This window comes from Argentina silus (genome assembly GCF_951799395.1).
Source record: "Argentina silus genome assembly, chromosome: 6".
NCBI lineage: Eukaryota > Metazoa > Chordata > Actinopteri > Argentiniformes > Argentinidae > Argentina > Argentina silus.
This window is the reverse complement of record NC_139660.1, coordinates 19,140,905-19,161,513: the sequence shown is the minus strand read 5'-3', so window position 1 is coordinate 19,161,513 and position 20,609 is coordinate 19,140,905. Positions and strand designations below refer to the sequence as shown.

Here is a 20,609-nt window from a genome sequence, read left to right as displayed (position 1 = left end):
CCCTCTCCCTCTCAAAACACAGATGGCATGTGAAAATGAGTACTGAATGGATTGTGGTGACTTTTAGAGGATACTCTGCTTTGCTATCTTTTGGCAGGAGAAGGCACTGTGACATCATCAGCTCCCAGGGCCAACACTTCCAAACCAGTTTAATACAATTCCCAACTGCAGTGCAGTACTGTACAACCCCTAGTAAAGCCATTTTAGGGGACAAGCAAGGTCGTAATTCTCTGGAGGAAAAAAAACACCCATTACCAGTAATTATCAAATTGGGTTGAGAATGTTTTTCAGAAAAAAAAAAAAACTTTACTGTACTGTTTTATACCATTCCTCATTCCGTTCCATGGATTACAATAAGCCTGTCCTCCGATTTCTCCCTCCACCAGCCTCCCCTGCTGTACACTACACACATGTTCCAAGAGGACAGGAGAAGACTTGGAGAACATAGGGGCTCTTAAAAGAGAGTGCTCTGTTGACGCCACAGTAGCACGAGATGACCTTAACCAGGTCAAACAGATGGTCCATTTTAGACACGGAAGGAAAACGTCGCTGTATTGTTCTCTCCATGGGATTGTTTCTCCATTCGTCATTACTGTCAGTGACGTTTACATGTCCCTTTGATGTTCAACATGTTTTCTTATCCCTCCATCAGAAAGCCCCCCCCCCCCCCCCCATCTACTGCGAGGCTTGGTCATTACTGTGTTTACCCTGCGAGATATGTTTCAAGTTTCAAGTTTATTTGAGTGCATTTTACACACGGTCACAGCACACTTTACAATAAACACATATAAAGACAATGCATACAGGTAGTGTGAGGTTTTTTACAAACAGAACTCTTCATAGATACATTCAATGCCCCACATCCTTCATTGGGAATTTGATAACCTCCTCTGTCTCCCTCTTATCTTGTCATGTACCGTTCTGTCCTGTTCTATCCAGTTCTGTCCAGTTCTGTCCTGTTCTGTCCAGTTCTGTCCATCCTACTCTGTGATGCCTTACTGTTGGAGTGTCAATATGTAGAGAGATCCACAGGAAATGCTTTGTCTTTTAAAATGTTTCTCTACATGTCTGTCACTCTTCCTACTATACAATACATTTCTCACTCACTCTCCCTCCCCCCCGCCTCTCTCTCTCTCTCTCTCTCTCCCCCTCTCTATAGATGTTAGATTGTTTCTAAGACACAGTTTTCATTCTTCACCACAGCTTTCTAAAGCAAATGGAGCAACAGTTTCCATTCTGACAAAAAAAAAAAAACATTATTCCATCATTCATCGTAAGCAGAGCTCAAAAGCACTGACTCAAACAGACTATCAGATTCAGAAATAATGTTATTGCATACTAGTGCTAAATACAGAGAGCCTCGCCTCATCCCTGGCTCAACAGAATCATGTTGTGTTTCTAAACACTAGCTGGGGATGATCATCAGTTTCAACCCTCCAGCTTCATCCGTTTCGTGTCTGTTTCTTGGACGGCCGAGCCAATGGTATCAGAGGAAACATTATTGAAAACAGAGAGCGCAAGACACCTGGACCTCCAAGGTCAATACATCACTCCTCTCCAATCTATCAGGACATTTACATAAGAAATACTGTATGTTCGGCTGTCCTTGTGGCAGAACCATTTGAAGAATCATTTTGGGTTTCATGTACTGTAGAACCATTTTGGGTTCCAAGTAGAACCCTTTTCCACAGCTGAAGAACCTTTTCTTAATGAATATATTCATTTTCTTTTTTATGAAAGTATCTGTGTTCTGAATACCTATTTTTAAAATGTTTCGTACCAGAACACTGAATACTTATTCAGTAGGTATTCCGATACCTATACAACCCTGAGTACAGTCCAGGGGCTTAGCGCAGGGCCGAGAGATAATGCAGGCCTGCAGAAAAATGCTACACATGTAAAAGCTCTTTGGAGCCCCGCAGATACCAAGCTTTCATCTGTGACGAATTAGCGGCCACTGACGTCAATATTATTCACAAAGGTCAGATTGACCTCCCTAAATCTATAAAGCTGTTTAGTGTCATTGGCAGCCTGAAAGGTATGCTGACAAATGATATCCAATTAGATGGATATTTCTGTGCAGACTTAATACAATCTGCTATAAAATACTTAAATCCTTCAACTTTTGCTTCATCTGGAACCAGAACAAAGCAAATTTCTTTAGCTGATTACAGTTTTGAAATCCCAGCTGTTGCTTATTTGTCAACTGGAAAGTGTAAACAAATTATGTCATGTTACTGAAATGCAGTAATCCTGTTGGAGACCAGGCAATGCACACATGTTTACTAGTTGGTGACTGGAGAGAAAGCTATGGATTTCATAATTCACTGTTAATTCACAGCAAACAACTTGTATGTGCCTCCAATGACTCGTCACCTGCAACTACCACAAACTTCTTAAATGATCAATCTCAAATGTATCACACCACAAACGAGCTTCAGATACGAGTTACAATGTCATTACACACCGTTCAAAGCCATGACGCCATTCTAGAAGTATGAAACGGTTTTGAAGACACTAAACTATAAAAGAAACACATACTGTCCTCTACCTGAAATAGCTGCTTTTCTCATCACAACAGCACCACAGAATGGACCATATATTCGATGAGAATGAAAACCTTCAATGCACACAAAATGCATTCCATGAACTTTGCACATGTGCAATGTGATAACTAATTGTAGAGACTTGCGTCAGTTGGCTGTGTGTAGATGTATTGAGCTAAATCTTTTCCTCACACCATCAAAGGCGTTTCAAATAATCAAGGCTTAATCTGGGGATTATTAACCTGCCTCATGCCATTTCTCTGAAGTCTCGTACTGTATACACCAGTGTATTAAAGCACAGACGCTGTTTGCATATGAAACTGTCAGCCTGTGGAACAAAGCTCCATCATCGCCTCACAGTTCACTACACAGTATAAGCCCTCCCCCTGCTCCCTACCTCCTCCGCCTCCCCACCATCCTCCGTCCTCATCCCCGGACCCCCCCCACCCCCACCCCCTATCACTGCCTGGCCCCATTCATCGAGAAAATCGCCTCCAACAAACCGCACCGCCTCCCCGCCACCATCGCCTGCACAAACATTTCCACATAAGGCATCCACCTCCCAGGAAATAGCTCTTAGGTATCGCAATAATCATAAAAATAAACGTGGGTATGCAATGTGATTTATCTTTCAGGCGAATGCCCTTGTCATCTGGAAGTGATCGAATGAGCACCGCCCCTGACCAAGCAGTACAGGAGAAGGAGAGGGAGGAGGAGGAAAGGGGAGAGACACTTCTTACTTAAAGGTCAAAGGGTCAACCTGGTTCTGCCTATCTCGTTCCTCCCAATGAGAGCGGGCCGTAGGCTCCTAGGAGTCATAAAGGTTGAGTAATATATTGTAACAAAAGGAGACAGAAAAACTAAACAAACATACACTCCTTCCCCGGTGATTGACATTCTAATTAGGTATTAGTGATCAATGTCCTCTGAGAATTGATGAGGGTTGAAGACTATTGACTGAATACATTTGTAAAAAATCTCAATTTTGCTCGAAGGCTATTGGACAGGTCATCAGTGATGTGAGACAGCTATTGACAACTAGAGGGGCGGGGCCTCTGTGGCCTTCCGTGTGTACAGTGGCAGTTGGCATTACTCTGCCATTAGGAATCAGGGGAAAGATTTAGCAGCTTGACATTGTAAATCCTACATTGATCGCAAGGCTTATGTAACTTATGTAGCAATCGTGAGGGGGCTTTAGCCCCTGTCATGTACTTGTGTTAGCTTGGAGGACCTCACTCTGGGTCAAAGGTCAGACTAGGCGAGTTCCCAAAAAAGCAATGTCCACAAAGGAGGAAATGAGAAAATCCTCCTCTCTCTCTCTCTGTGCCATGTAGAGGCTACTTTGGCTCTCTCCCTTTGAGTGCAGGGTGTAAAGAGGGGTAAAACCTCTCCGTTTGGGTTGCCAGGGTGCTGATGCGTTGTTTGCTGAATGGATTTAGATTCACTGGAGAATGAAAAGCCCCTCACTAATCTGTACCCTTTACCCTGACAACATTGAGTTCTGTTCCAGCCAGGGAGATTGACAACGGTAGTCACGGATGTTTTCACAGCCGGCCCAAGGAGCCTGAGAGGAGGAGGAGGAAGAGGAGGAGGAAGAGGAGAGAGAGAGAGAGAGAAGAAAGTAAGGGAGGACAGGAAATGAGATAGAGAGATAGAAATAACGGTGTGAGAGAGAAATATAGTAGGAGATAAGAGGTAAGAGACATGACAGAGGGAGAATAGAGAGAGAGAGTGTCCATTAGCCAGAACAGAGGAATACTCCCTGTAAGAAAGGGAGTGCACCGGGGGAGACCGGTGGACGTAGAAATCGGAGGACGGGCTCATTGCGATGCATGGAATGAGGAATGGTATCACAAACACCTGTGATACGATTCCTATCTCCACCATCCTCCCCTGGAGTGCAGAGTGCATAGAGGAATACTCCCTATTAGGGAGGGAGTGCACATTGCACAGAAGCTGAGCTAGTCCCTGGGGCTTTCACCTGGGCTGGGGCCTCAGTGAGGCATGAGGAGGACACGCGTGTTGGACTCTCACCTCTTCACCGACTCCCTGTTCCAGATTCCTCACATCTTGACCTTATCATTGATCCCTTCCTGTCTCTTCCTCTCTCCAACACCGTCCCTGGATATACTCAGTCACCTCCCTTCTCTTCCGCTCTGCTATTGACACACCTGTTTCCAATCACGCCATGTGCCAATGTCTACACACACACACACACACACACACACACACACAATATAAACACATAGAGAAGAACAGCATCGGGTGAACTAGTCACCAGGGGAGGCTAGTGGAGGTAGAAATTGGAAGACAGGCTCATTGTAATGCCATGGAATGGAATGAGGAACGGTATCAAACACATTCCATTCAATGCAACACAATGAGCCTGTCCTCCGATTTCTACCTCCGCCAGCCTCCCCTGGCTGGTTACACACAAAGACTGAACTCAGCTCCTCTCCTCTCCGTCGTTGTTGCACTTTGATACTGAACCGGACAAGTGGGTCACCAGGGCGACCAACAGCATCCATCCTGCCAACGCTGCATGCCTGCAGACACCATGGACACATCAACACACCCTCTCTAACCCATTAGTCCAAGCGTTTTGTAGGTCGTGAACATGCGATGCCGCGCCATGAACAGAGAGCACTTAGAAGCTGACGACAGCCAGCGGATAAAAAGGGGGCCACATGTTCGCACAGCGAGTGTCTATACTGTGGCAGGAATGTGACGAGTGGAGCGGTGTCATCTTCAATTGTGTGTGTGTCACAAAGCATGCTTGTCTGTGGCTAATTGAATGAAAGAGGTGCTGCTGAATAGGCTCCTTTCAGCCCGGCCACTCAATTAGGAGCTACTGTATTGGAGGTTCGCTTTGACATGCAATTGGATGCTTTTGTTTTCATTTTTTGCCACCTCTGACTTATTTTTGACTATGCCAAACATACAGCAGTGGATGCTGGTGGAGGTAGAAATCCAAATCACGTGTTTGATACCATTCCTCATTCCGTTCGATGCAGGATAATGAGCCTGGCGTCCTCCGATTTCTACCGCCGCCAGCCTCCCCTGGTGTGGACGTCCCCGTCCCCCCGGCTGTGTCTGTCAGCAGCTCAGAGAGCCATGTCTTTATGAGGTGTCTCGCTTGTTGAACACATTACTGGCAGGACCCAACATTCCTCTGTGTTCTTCATCACCTCTCATACGGTCCTACTGTCTCATATATCATACTGTCATACAGACACAGACACACACACACACAGGCACACATGCACACACACACACACACACACACACACACACACACACACACACACACACACACACACACAGTGTTAGGGGAAGCTGCTCTGAACTATATTACCAATTACTTTACAAGGGAAGAAGTTGAACTTCACTAAATCTGCCATTGAGAGAAGTATAGTTTGTTAAACTAAAGCTACTTAGTAGTAGCTCACTACATCAAAACTACTTCGTCAGAGACACGGCAGTCATTTACTAAAAGATGACCTATCCTTATGATAGAAACTGAAACAGGTGAAACGCTCTGACATCACAGAGAAAGATGGAAACAGGTCAGGTGAAGCAAGGTGGGAGATTGGAAGCAGTGAGGGAATAAAGAAATGTTTTGTTTTGGGGGGAAAATGCTGTTAGTCGTGACAGTAGTTCACTACACCGATACATGGCAAAAATGTAGTTAACTGCTGAAAACACTCCTAAGATTTGAATTTAGTTTAACTACCACCAAGCTACAGCAACAACTAATCGTTGAGCTACACTATGCTCACCAATAGTTACACCTTGTACCTTAACCATCATATACCTTATCTGGATCAACCTTGCCTGGATACAAGATTCAAGATTTAGGACTTTTATTGCCATACCAACAGAGGTTGTCAGGAATGTGTTGTCAGGTAACTGACACAGCGAGAGATGGTGATATACACACACACACACACACACACATACATACATACACAGTCACTCACTCTCTCTAACATAAAGCAGATGAGCCATATTATGTAATATTGTTTACCGCAAAGCGTTGAGGGTAGCCATTGGAGATTCTCGACAACAACTCCCCCAGGGACTCCACCCCCACCATCACACCCCCCTCACATCCCCCACCCTCACACCCCACCCCCTTAACCTCTACCCACGTCTGATTGCATCATTTTGTGGGAACACTGTGGCCTATTTCTGCCCCTTTGTTCACTTCCCCTGATGTCCCATAGAGCCAGGCATCCCCGGAGGAACTCTAACCTCCCCAGTGCACCGGCAACCCAAACACAGCCATACATTCCTCCATGTCCTCCTCACCACAACCCAGAAATAAAACCATTTGTATCTGCTGTTGTCACAGAATGTGAGAGTAAGAATGTTGTGTGTGACCGTGATCCACGTCGAGCCAGGGGAGCACAACACAACTCCAGTCAAGAGCTGAGGTTTTCTGTCACTGTGGTCTGAGAGGAGGATATCTGTGAGGGATGGGGATGGGGAAGCGTGCAGGCCACACTGGGCTAGGGGTTTGGCCCAAGTAGAATGATGCAGTGGGGTTTTCCATAGTATGTCCAAAACAGAGCTCCGAGCCCAGTCAGTGACTATGGAGCTGTGTCCCAGTGCCAGGTCTGTGGCCTGCTCTGAGGGAGAACGAAGGTGGCCTGACTGGCCTGTGGTGTTATTTCTCCCCAGACTTGGACAAGTATGAGCCGTTTGGGGCTGTGATTGGCCTGACACGGAGGGGGGTTCTGGAGATTTGTGGTACAACGTGGCCCGCTGCCCTGTGTGGTCGTCATTATAAACAGTATCCTAAACCATGATGGATATAGATCCACTGCACATACAGATCTGTCCAAACTATGCAGTGAGCTTGAAACTTAACGTTTTAGGGTGTGTCAACAGTGTGCATAGAGAATTAACACATTAAAAGGGAAGTTTATCATGACCCATGTATTTCTGGTCAATCCATGATGCATACCGTCTAAAACAGGGGTTTCAAACTCAACTTACCTGGGGGCCGCTGGAGGTAGAGTCTGGGTGAGGCTGGGCCGCATCAAGTATTCCACAAAAAAAGGGTTTCAAGTATTCAAAAAAAAAGTACAACTGATCCAATCTTCTCAATCTTTATTAATAACAGTTCGGAACATAGGCTTCTCTTACGTACTCCTTGCTGCCAGAGACCTGGCAGCGCTTCCTCTTACATAGCTGAGCCACATTTGGCTTGAGGGAGGAAGCAATTGAGACCCTCAGTATGGCTTTAAGATTCTCTTCAGTAAGTTTGGACCTGTACTTTGACTTATTAAAGTTCATGGTGGAGAAGAGCTTTTCACACAGATATGTGCTCCCAAAAAGGCACATGGTCCGCTTGAACATCCTGGAAAGCTCAGGGAAGGTGGGGAGCAATTCTCTCAAAAATTGTCCAAGCTTGTCTGCTTTTCCACTCACCTCCCTGAACTTGGCTTTGAGTTCAGAATTGCAGAATTCCTAAGTCCTCTGTACCTTGTACTGGGTGACAGGATATATTTTCCTTCCACTTGGTGTCACTCCGGAATCACGTTTCAACCAAGTGACTAACGTCGCTAATTCGCGTTGGCTAACTTGTCAACAAACACCACCGGAAGCTGTCACGAGCCTGAGCTATGGTAGCCCATAAGTGACAAAAATATAAAACGCCCAGCGGCAACGACTCGGCAAAAAGGTGCGTGTGAGAAAAACGCGCGGGCCGCACTAACACTAAACTTTGATGTCAAGTAGGGGGCCACAAAATATCGTCCCGCGGGCCGCGAGTTTGAGACCCATGGTCTAAAACTATCATTGGCGTTGTAGGAATTTACTCAAATGGGCAATTTGGAACATCACGACTGGTCAGGGAATTCTGTGACAGATATCTTGACTCAGAGTGCGTCGACGACTGACTGATCAAAACATCAAATCCACTGGATTACAGGGTCAAATTCCTCTTAAACCGATATTGTATCACTATATTAATAGAGTTATTTTAGTCAATAGATTAGATATAGTATAATACTGTACAGAAGGGGAGGCTGGTGGAGGTAGAAATTGGAGGACAGGCTCATTGGTGGCATCTGCTGCCTGGGCCAATTCCGTTCCTTCTTCCCGTTCAGTGTAGGCCCTCCCAGTGCAGGTGTATGGCCCAGTACTGTGTGGGCTGGGATGGTCATGGTGCTGGTTCTGGGCGGCTCGGGCTCTTGCGGCTGCCCTCTCTACCCCCTTTATCTCCCTCTGGCTGGCTAGCCTGTGACAGAGTGGACGCGGTATAAAGGAGCGCTGGCATTGTCCTTTAGATGTATTTTAGATGACTCTTAGATGTGCCGGGGGCCTCAGGCCATCTGCTTTATACTGTTTAATGTACCAGTTTTTCAGTTTGCAACAGCCTCAAATCTTGTGTTGTTCTCTTTGTGCTTATCTGTCCGGGGGGCTCTGAGCCCCTCAAAACTAGACTCCAGTTCCTGAATTCTTCCAGGCTGAGTCTACTCCAACCTGTATCCTGGTCCTTGATGCCCTCTGGTTCTACTCAAAGTTTCTTCCTCCCTGGGAGTTTTTCCTTGCCACTGTGCCCTATATTTTTCTCCCCTCTGGAGAGTTTTTTCCTTGGCTTGCTTTTTTGGGGGGGGGGGGGTCTATGGTTTGATGTTAGATCATATTGTTGGAGCATATTGTTTGTATTGTTTATATTGGGTTTTTTTTTGTTGTGAAGCCCTTTGCCACATTTGTCTATGTAAAAAGTGCTATACAAATACATTTGATTGATTGTAAGGCATGGAATTGAATGAGGAGTGGTATCAAACATGTGTTTACAATGAGCCTGGCCCTCTGATTTCTGCCTCCACCAGTACAGTGTGGAAGGTGCAGGGCACGCCCATTGTGTCTCTGTACAACATAACTTTATAGAGCATTAGGATCATCTGGTGCTGATTTGTGTTAACCAAAATGTTTATGAGACTGTAGGATTCCCCACCGCCTCCCTGCTGGCTGCTGTGCCTGTCCTGTTGTCTACCCCAGCAGTAATAGGACCCCCACCTCCTCCCTCACTACTAGCAGTATGCTCTCCTCCCCACCCTGTCCTGCCCTGTTGTCTACCCTAGTCATTATGAAACCCCCACCCTGTCCTGCCCTGTTGTCTAACCCAGCCATTATGAAACCCCCACCCTGTCCTGCCCTGTTGTCTACCCCAGCCATTATGAAACCCCCACCCTGTCCTGCCCTGTTGTCTACCCCAGCATTAAGCTCTCCTCCCTACTGTTTCACTGGCCTTTTACAGCCTCCCCACGCCCCACTACAGGCCCGAGCTAAGTGTTAGTCTAACCACCACTGTGACGGCTGAGCTGGTGGTTACAATCCCAGGGTGCAGCCTTGCTGACACACAAACACACACACACAGGTCGACACACATCGACACCCGCGCGCGCGCACACACACACACGCGTCAACACACACACACACACGCCACCACCCACATGTAATTCCAAACATTATCAGACACAACTGCTGTGTCCAGCTGTGTCCAGACAGTAAAAAAAAATCCCTGAAAGTGACACCAAGCAGCCACAACAAAGAGGCCATGTGGTGGTCGACTAGCCTTCACTACGGCAACAATGTGGTTCCGTTTACCCCTAATCCTCAACGTCGGGTCGACAGCACGACGTCCTGGTTCTTACCCCACCTCTTTGTGTCTGCCCAGCGGGCATGGTCACACTTGTCCCTCCGTCCCCCCTCTCCAGCTTAGCACCATCACACAGACAACACCCCCCCCCCACCCCCCAACCCTAATAATCCAGAAAAATCCATAATCCAGAGAAAATATGATTTATGACCAGATAGACAAAGAGCAAAGAGGTAGTGATCAGATCAGAGGGGCTGACGCCATCTATGCACTTAAAGCTCCACTAAAAGGATAAAGCCGCCTAGGGAGGCTAGTACTGTAACCTCCGTTCAGATACAGGAAGGGAAGCTGAAGTGGTTTACAGTACCACGGTTACAATCACCAGACAACAAACCCATAGCCCAACACATACTGTACTGTACACAAAGGTCTATACAAACACCTCACCTTAAGTCAAGGTCCAACACAAAAACAAACACATACAGTACACATCAGGGGGGGCTGGGGGAGGTAGACATCAGAGGACAGGCTCATTGTAATGCATGGAACAGAATGAGGAATGGTATTAGACACCAATGAGCCCCGTCCTCCGATTTCTACCTCCACCAGCCTCCCCTGATGCAGATCACGGGTTGAATGGCAGGTGGGACTGGTTAGGGTGGGGGCTTCAGGAAAGGTTGATGACAGAACCCTGACTCAAGAGAGCAACAATCCTCACAAAGCACAGGTTGAATCTTCAGTGAATCTTCCTTCTCGACTGTAAACACACAACCATTCACCGTTTCTACTATAAGATGAATGGTCAACTCGGTTTGGTGGAAGTGTTGGATCGTTGGTTAATTATGTACTGCAGGGGAGGCTGATGGAGGCAGAAATCAGAGGACGGGCTCATTGTAATGTGTTTGATACCATTCCTCATTCCATTCCATGCATTACAATGAGCCCGTCCATACGACTTCTACCTCCACCAGCCTCCCCTGATGTACTGTAGTTCTCATGTATGAAGTTTAAGGCACCTATGGGATCCATGATAACAGCCTATCTGCTGCTGCTCAAAGCCAGCAGTGGACCTGGTGCTGCTCAGAATGGCTTTAGCAGCAGAGTCTCTAAGAGGAGGTTTGATAAATGCTTCTGATATACAGGGAAGTGCTAATGGGTTTGCAGGGAGAACGGAGAATGGAGGGTGGGTGGGTGGGGAGGGGGGGTTGTGTACAGGGGGTAGTTGGAGGGTATTGATTAGAGACAGTACAAGATGCTCTCTGACAGCCCATTAAGAACATTAAGAACAGTGGACAGAGACTCACAGCTGCTGAGTAAGAAGGGCTTGAGGCGGATCTCTGTCTTGAGTGTCTTGTTTGCTTTCTCTGTGGAGAAATATTTGATGAAGTGCCAAACGTACCCAGAAAGCAGCCCTAGGGAACTGGGAGGTTTGACCATGGATGTTGTTGAGTTTGAGTTGTTTTCAGGCATAGATATAGTTGGGTAATTCAATTCAGGGTTTTTAAGTTCATTGGTGGTACACAACACAGCAACTTTGAGGTCTGTTTTTTAAGAGAGAAATCCTTTACCAAGACTGGGTTTTTTTCAGTGACTAATTCCAGACTGTATCAATAAAATATTGTCATTTTAATCTTAGCTAAGTTCAAGGTAAGAAGAAAGACATGGATGCAACATTTAAAATATCTTTAATCACTTTCATAAGCTTGTACATTTGCATACTGCATATAATTCTCAACACCAATGCACGTGTCAATCGTTAGATGTACATCTCAATTTACGAAGGAAAAAAATATGTATTTCTGCAAAACATTGCAATACAAATAAAAACCTGTACCATGAAAACAAAACAGCATCTCCACTCACACAGAGTAACATGTCCATTTCAGTATCCAGTGCATTTTAGTCAGTCTCAATGGCTTGTCTCCAATTTCTCCATACACTGTAGATACACTCTTAAAGAAAAAGGTTCTACCTAGACCCTAAAAGGGTAGAACCGTCGTTGAAAAGGGTTCTACATGGAACCAAAATACGTTCTTCAGGGTTCTCCCACAAGTACAGCTGAAGAACCCTTTCAGAAGCCCTTTTTTCTAAGAGTGTACACTTCCGATTTGGAGTCAATTCAGTTCACAGTATGAACACAGTGGGCCTAATTCACTTCACTTCCATTCTTCTGAACATGTTTTCAGGACAAGAACAAAACACACACCCAAGGAGGGATGGCAGAAACAAGGGAGTAAAGGGAAGGAAAGGCTGGTCTTAACAACTCTTTGAGGAACCGCCAGGTGCTTAGAGACCCACGTCAACGCCGGGATAATGCAGGGAACGAACAGCAGGAAACTGGAAGCGGAAGCTCCTTTCAACTCTATGCTGCGTGCCGCACCGCACCGCTCGGCTCTCCAAGTGCCCCCCATTCCGGCCCTCAAATCCAGGGAAACATAATTAGCCAGTCTCCCTGGCCACTCAAAACACGGAACCCCAGCTTTATGAAACGACCACGAGCGGCCAAAAGCCTCTTTACTGCCTCTCAGCTGGCTGCTACAGAGTGTGACTGGCTTTCTAATCCTGAATGTGCCCACGCCACGGTGGGGAGTGTGGGAAATATGCAGCTTGATGCTGCAAGGCGACTGAAAAGCTGCCCCAATGGCATTTGGCATAATGACAATGACTGTAATTCACTGTACTAAACTGTAATGGACCAAGACTCGCTTCCTTTCCTCAGGTACAGTAAGGGAGCTCAGCATAATGTTTGTAAATGAACTACAGTTAGCATTCGTTCATGGCACTGGCTTGTTTTAGTGTAGCACAAAATCAATGTGCACAACAACTCTTTAGCAGCTACTAATACTCGAAACGCCAATATGTAAAAAAAAAAAAGCCTTGTTGGGATCGTTGCCATGGTGACTGGTGGCATATCCGTTGGTTTATGCAATCACGCTGTATTTGTCTGGTACCCAGAATAGATAATGGGCACTTGGCACCAGTGCCAAGGCAAATGTTATACAATGAGCTAAATAAGGCATTGACAAGAAACAGGCGTAAATCAAATAGCCTAAACTGTCAGTGACTGACCTAAGCTTATATCATATTTGGAGCTCAATTCCAGAATTCATTCCGTTTTGTCTTGTGTAGAATACATCACAAAATATAGCTCCCAAGTATGTTAAATCTTTAAGAAAATACTCTCCTGTATGTTGTTTCTGTGTCACCTGACACATTTGACGATTATGGTCGCCTACACAAAATATGTGTCTTTTTAATATGGGTGAGCTAACCCAAGGGAAAACACTGACTCTTGGCATGCAATGACTTTGTACCAGCCAACACATCTGTTTAAGTAAAGAATTATCCACATAACAGCGTCGCCATACTATACATCACGGAACAGTCATCCAACCATGGATGGTCTTTTACTTCATTTACTGGCATGCATATCCTATTTGGAACCATAGGCTCAGTGAGGGAGAGAGAGAAAGAGAGAGAGGAGGGGATGGGGAAAGATTTAAATGATGCAGTATTGGGTCTGTAGGGGAAAGCATAAATTTGGAGCCGAATTTTGGCATACCCCCCCCCCCCCCCCCAAATCCCCAGGACTGGTTCATGCTCAGTGTTTCCGTGGTGCCATCCTTACTGTACAGCCTCACAGGGGCTGGTCTGGACGTGTGTATGTTGGCACTGACAGCGTGTTTCCAGCAAGTCATTGTGGTGGTGGCGGTGGTGAAAATAACTGGATGAAAAAATGTAGGAGGAGGAGGAGGAGAAGAAAGAGAAAAACGCCACGATGCAGTTTCTAAGTGAGGGAGGAATGGGAGTGCTGGGCTGTGGGGTGTAGCTGGGCTTAGTAAAGTGAGACCTCATCTGAAACGTATTAACAAGCTGTGCTGATAGGAGTGCTGAGTGGCACAGAAACACAGCCGTGCAAAGACATCACACAGAGAGGCCTTGTGAAGAATAGCAGTGAGATTGTCTGATTTTTAACAGGGTCATTAACAGACATAAGTGTACAGGAACGACAACAACACAGAACAAAAATAGTCCATTGAAAAATAGCCTGCCTACGGCCTTATTTGTTATTCGGGCAATAGAGTGCATGCTATGCATATCTTACTACGTGTAATACTCTACACAGGGGAGGCTGGTGGAGGCAGAGATCGCAAGACAGGCTCTTTGTGATGCATGGGATTTGTTTGTTGAATCCATTCCTCATTCCGTCCCATGGATTCCATGGGTTTCTACCTCCACAAGTCTCCCCTGCTGTGCCTATGATATAACCATGGTTATGCAATAGGGTGTCATATGGTCTCCCCTATCTATCAAACGAAATGCTCTGTTGTCATAGCAAAGACATGACTAATAGCAATGGGGTGGGGGGTGGGGGGTGGGCCGAGCAAATCCCATGATGATGAAGAGTGGGGGTTCTGCTGAAGAACACCCCCCCGAGACCCCTCGGCTCTCTTCCAAATCTGACAGACCAGCTGCATGCGCACATACACACACACACACACACACACACACACACACACACACACACACACACACACACACACACACACACACACAATCTCTCTCTCCCTCTCTCTCTCCCTCTCCTGTTAGTAGTCTTGGCAACCTCTGCCTTGAAGTGGAGACATTATTAGCTTTCAGTGGTGGCAGTTCTGTGGGAACGGACGCTGTTGATAACCCCATACAAAAGGCTTCCAGGAACATTGCTTTTCTCCTCTGATGATTCTATTAAGCTTCTCAGTCATTTTTTATGATTTAACCAATAAAACACTCAGCCCATCACATGCAAAATTCAACATTCATCGCACAGGGGAAGAGCAGAGAGAGACGGCGGGACTCATTAAGACACAGAAGCGGAGGACTGAAAGAGGCAGAATCACTCATTTAAGAATCCAGATTATCGGAACAACAGTGCAGTCATTGCGGGAGAGAAAATACAGGCATATTTAGTTAAGGTATGTATACACCAATCACAACAACTGCTTCTTTTTTTTCTCGAAATTAAACCAACTGTCATAATCCCAAAAAGAACATTAATAATACTCAGCCATATTTGGATATTTCTACGACAACCATCCACACAAGTACCTGATGTACAGAATAACTGTATTGCGAATTCACTGATTATACATATTGCAAGTGATTGGTTAAGTAGGCATCAGCTCCAAACACAGCCACAACAACACAGGTGTGCAAACAGGACAGTAGGGACAGTCTAGGTTGAGAGCTAAACAGCATTAGTGACACCAATGGTCTCCCTATAGGCTATGCTAAGATGTTACAGTATATCTACTGATGGTAGATGCTAAGTGGTTGAGATGGCCCTACCCTAAACCCTAACCCCTAACCCTAACCCGTAACCTTTAACAATAACCCTAACCCTTAACCATGACCCTACCCTAAACATTACCTCAACCCCTTACCTTAACCGTTTTAAATGTCAACTTTAATGGGGTGACGTCAGAGTTGGGGCATTCCAAGCTTTCCAGTTAGCATTTACCTGGCCTCAATTTGATTCAGCAAATAGTGCTGATAAGAGCAAAAAATACCTCACAACTCAGAATACTCTGCTTGCTTTTAACAATGGTTTTGAGAAAACTGTAATTATTCAATCAATAGTTTTTGTAAACAGTCTGAAAATGCATTGCATATTACGGAAACGCTAGATGCAGTATTCAAAACTCCCATTTGATTATTTTTCATTGCGTCTATTAGAATTATTACGGTAAAAATGGCCGACGAAAATACTTTTGCATTGCAGATCTTTTGCTCCTACTCAACAGACTTGTATACTAGGAATGATTCAGTTATATTGTTAGTAGGGGCGTACAATCTTTTTGGCCTTATGGAATTGATCAGTGGAATTGATTAAACAAAACTTTGGTCATTAGTGTAACTAGCCTCTATTGATGGAAGTGATTGTAACATATATTTCTCTTTTTTGGAAACGGCTATTTTCTCTCTGGTTCTGTACTGTCTGTAACAATGCATAGTATTGTAGAGGGGCATATTATTTGATATACGTTATAAGTAAAAAACAAACATGATTTAGTAACAGATCTCTTCACTGTGCTTTTATCCCTAATACTGACATCAATGTTTCCTTGTAGAAAGTTAGTGCAGTCACGTACAAACACATGTAATGACGTTGTGTTTGAACTGTGGAATCTTCCACAACGGCAAATCGTAATGAAATCATGCAACCAATCACAACAACAACAGTCCAAGACCCCCTCTTGACCTTTGACCAGTACGGTGGGGGGGTGGTTGGGGTGGGGGGGTCAAGAGCCTCTTTAAGCGCCAACGGTATTACACCCTTCTCATAAAAATGTCACGTCATCTTGTGACTGCACCCATCGCCAGTGTGCGTCATACTCCAGGTGCATCTTGCCGTTCATCTTGCACCCGTCCAGATCTATCTTGCCGTTCTTGTAAGGTTTGAGTTTGGGGCTCTGGCTCTTCCCCAGCTTCTCAGCCAGACAGGCCCGGGCCGACTCTGGGCCTCCGGCTTGCCTGGCTGCTTTCTCCCCCACGCCGTTACTCTTAACAGGCTGCGGTGTCTGGGCGGGGTCCTTGGTGATGGTGTTTCCTTTCATTGCCTCTGTGGCCTTAGTCCAAATGGGAGACTCCTCTTTGAGGCATTCAGACTTGACTTGAGGAGAGCCAGGTCCTACCCCTATCCCTTTCCCGACACCAGCCCCAGCCCCTGTCCCAACCTTCGCTCCACCCCCGCCCCCACCTCCACCTCCTGCCCCGGCCCCAGCCCCCACCTTTGCTTCACCAACGACCCCAGCCCCAGCTCTCACCCCAGCCCCTGCCCCAACCTTCGCTCCAGCTCCAGCCCCTGCCCCTGCCTTAACCCCAGCCCTCGCCCCAACCCCGGCCGCAGCCCCTCCCCCGGTCCGGCTGGGTGTCTCCGTGCCCAGCGGCGTGGAGCTGAGCACAGGCTCAGAGCTGGAGGGGCAGTACTCGTCCATGTCGTCAGCCAGCGTGTCCAGGTAGCTGCCGATGGAGATGTTGTCCAGCTTGTCATTGGGGTCCTGCAGGCTGCTCCAGCTGCCCCTCCAGGAGGTGTCGGGACCCTCTCCCAGGCTGTACTGGCTGCTGGTCAGGCTGCTGCAGCGGCTGGTCAGGGTGCTCCGCTCCTCCATCAGCCACTTCACCGCCTCGATGCCCTCGTGCACAGCCAGCAGCTGGTGGAGGATCTTCACGTCTACGGACCGCAGGTGAGCCTGGAGGAGAGGAGGGGAGGGGAGAGTGGAGTGGAGTGGAGGGGATGGAGGAGAAGAGAGAGGGAAGATGGGAGGAAAGACAAGGATGGAGGGAGAGAAGAGGGGTGTTTGAGGAAGAGGGAGAGATCGTGAAGGATGGAGGGATCAGGGGACAAGGACAGAGGAGAGGAGGATGGAGAGAAAACAGGAGTTGAAATGAGGAGAGAGAAGGGGATGTAGAAAAGAGGGTCAGGAAAATGAATGGTGAGGGAAAATAAAGTATAAAGTTGGTAGATGACAGAAGAGAGGAGAAATGTGTAAAACAGAATGGAACATAAAAAGGATTAGTGTAGTGGTTATAGGGTGGAGGGGGGGGAGGGTTTAGGAAGATGGATTTGAGAGGAAAAGAAAAAGAAAGCAAGATTAAGTTTCATTCTTCATCATTATATAAATCTGCCCCCAAAAAAAGTGCCAAAAGCAGTAAATTGTGAAAGTGGTGTCTGTTTATGAGTCAACTCGTGGAAAAGAAATGAACGTTGTAATTACTCAAAGTAGGGCCCACTGTTTATTAACGCGCGTGTGTGTGGTGTGGAGGAGGGTGCGGGCGGGGGGGGGGTTAAAAAAGCTAAATGGAGAATGAACAGCAAAAACACTGCGGTCATGGAAAATCCCCTAGAACGCATTAGCAGAGATGTGCACCAGTGGGGAGAGCCAGGAGGTAATATACTGTATGGTATTGAGATTCATGGCTTGGCTTGACAACATCCATCCCTCTCTGCAGATAAGCAGCGTCTGCCTCTCTCCTTCTCTCTCTCTCTTCTCTCTCTCTCTCTCTCTCTCTCCCCCCCCCTCTCTCTCTCCTTCCATCCCTCCCTCTCTCTCTCTGTCTGTCTGCAGGCTCTCCAAGGTATACAGTGTTTCCTGGAGCGGCCCCAGGGACAGCAGAATAACTGCCATTTGGATACACCACACTCTCAGGATGCAGCTTTAGCTCCATTCCTATGCCAGACGTAGCGTCCCGTAGCTCAAGAGATTTCCGTTCCGGCATAGTGAGATGAACACACACACCTAAAGCACAAGGGTCTTTGCCCTCTGGCCTTTCGCTGGCTTTGTGTACAACCCCCTGTCCCCCCTGCACCCCCTCCCTCATGCACCCCCACGTGACCCTGCAGGTCAAGTCAATAAAGCATCCGGGTGGAACCTATAGATTTATCTATCCTACCACTCTCCATAACTCCTGGTCCACTGCATATTGTTAACGTCTGTGCTTCATCGTTCCTGGATGCTTCAGTGTGATCCATACATCATCTGGATGTGGATTAGTCACAGTCATTATTCTCTGTCACTCTGCATCATTATGGCTCATAACAATCATAACCAGGGTAATTTGGCTATAAACCGCAGATGGGTCCCCACAGTGAGACAGTGATAAATTTGAACATATATTTCTCTTTTTTGAAAATGGCTATTTTGACTCTGGTTCTGTATTGTCTGTAACAATGCATAGTATTGTAGAGGGGAAAATGATTGGATGTATACGGATTTGAGTAAAAACCAAACATGATTTAGTCAATCATTTAGTCTCCTCTGTGTGCTTGTATCCCCTGGTAAACAAACACGTGTGTCTGAAACCATTCCTCATTCTGTTCAGTTACAATGAGCCCTGTCCTCTGATTTCTACCTCCACCAGCCTCACCTGGATTTGAAGGTAAATAACAGGAGTAGTACAGGGGTAGAGAACCGTGTTGTTCATCCGGTGCTCTAACAGAGAACAAATACATTTCATCACTCAGCCTTGTTATACTGGGTGAGTGAATGTCCTCTGAGTGAACCACTCTCCATCCAAGGGAACAATACAATTGGTAATGCGTGGATTGGAATGAGAAATGGTATCTGGTATCAAACATCAAACCTCATTCCATTCCATGCATTTACAATGAGCCCGTCCTCCAATTTCTACATCCACCAGCCTTCCCTGACTCAGACCTACACTCACTGAACACTTTATTAGGAACACCTGAACACCTTCTCATGGTGGAGGTGGTGTAATGGTGTGGGGAATGTTTTCTTGGCACACTTTGGGCCTGTTAATACTAATCAATCATCGCTTGAATGCTACAGCCTATTTGAGTATTGTTGCTGACCCTTAATAGCCAGAATTTACCCATCTTCTAATAGCTACTTCCAGCATGATAATGCACCATGTCACAAAGCAAAATTCGTCTCAAACTGGTTTCATGAACATGACAAGGAGTTCAGTGTTCTTCAGTGGCCTTCCCAGTCACCGGATCTGAATCCAAAAGAACACCTTTGGGATGTGGTAGAACGGGAGATTCACATCTTGAAAGTGCACCTGAAAAATCTGCAGGAATTGCGTGATGCAATCATGTCATCATGGACCGGAATCTCAAAGGAATGTTTCCAACATCTTGTGGAATCAATGCTACGAAGAATTGAGAACTGTTTTGAGAGCAAAGGGAGGCCCTACACCAGTATTAGTATAGTGGTCCTAATAAAGTGTTCGGTGTGTGTATACTACTGCATCAGCCTCCACTGGTATGATACTGACACATTGTTGTTTGGTGCGTGGCGCAGCAATAAAGCACAGGGGAGCGTTCATACACCACCGCTGGCCTATTCTTTCTCGCCTTGTACTATTTTTGCCTAGCACCGCTTAAAACGGCTTTGGAGAGGATGTGCATATAACTTTCATGTTTTGACCCTCTCCGATCCAAAACGTCTAAATTGTTCCCTTCCCTGTATAGGCTCTTCTGTTCTGTACTGCCAGCTCAGCGCAGCTCCGGGGCAGGGCCCAGCAACCACAAGCACGCCACGCCATCCACAACAGGAGATGAGGTGGAGAGAGCTGAGGAGAGCAGAGTAGTAGGATCTTTCTGAGAAAGCAGAGCTGGGGGGGCGGGTGGGAGGGGGGGGTGGAGGCAGCGGGAGGCAGGAGACAGCACACCACAGCACCCAGTAAATGAGGTAGCAAGAGTTCTGCTGATGCCAAAGTCACACTGTACGCTCTGGTTTAATGAGTTACCCTGGCACTGAGCACACAAATCACAAGACAAAAGACCAACAGGGAGGGAGAGAGGGGAGGAGGGAAGGGGAGAGGGGGATGGAAAGAGAGAGAGAGAGAGAGACACACACACACACACACACACACACACACACACACACACACACACACACACACACAGTGACACACACAGAGACAGAATGAGTGAGAGAGAG

General features: G+C 46.5%; 1 protein-coding gene across 1 annotated transcript in view; it reads right to left on the bottom strand.

The window, feature by feature from the left end:
• Nucleotides 1–16,366: 16,366 nt before the first annotated feature.
• The window catches only part of lurap1 (leucine rich adaptor protein 1), a 9,860-nt gene continuing 5,617 nt past the window's right edge, over nt 16,367–20,609 (bottom strand). The window contains exons 2-3 of the mRNA XM_083672151.1: nt 17,069–17,393; nt 16,367–16,831 (exon numbers count right to left, since the gene is read on the bottom strand). Of these exons, the coding sequence (XP_083528277.1) occupies nt 16,482–16,831; nt 17,069–17,393 (675 nt within the window). The 3' untranslated portion in view covers nt 16,367–16,481. The remainder of the gene's footprint in view (nt 16,832–17,068; nt 17,394–20,609) is intronic.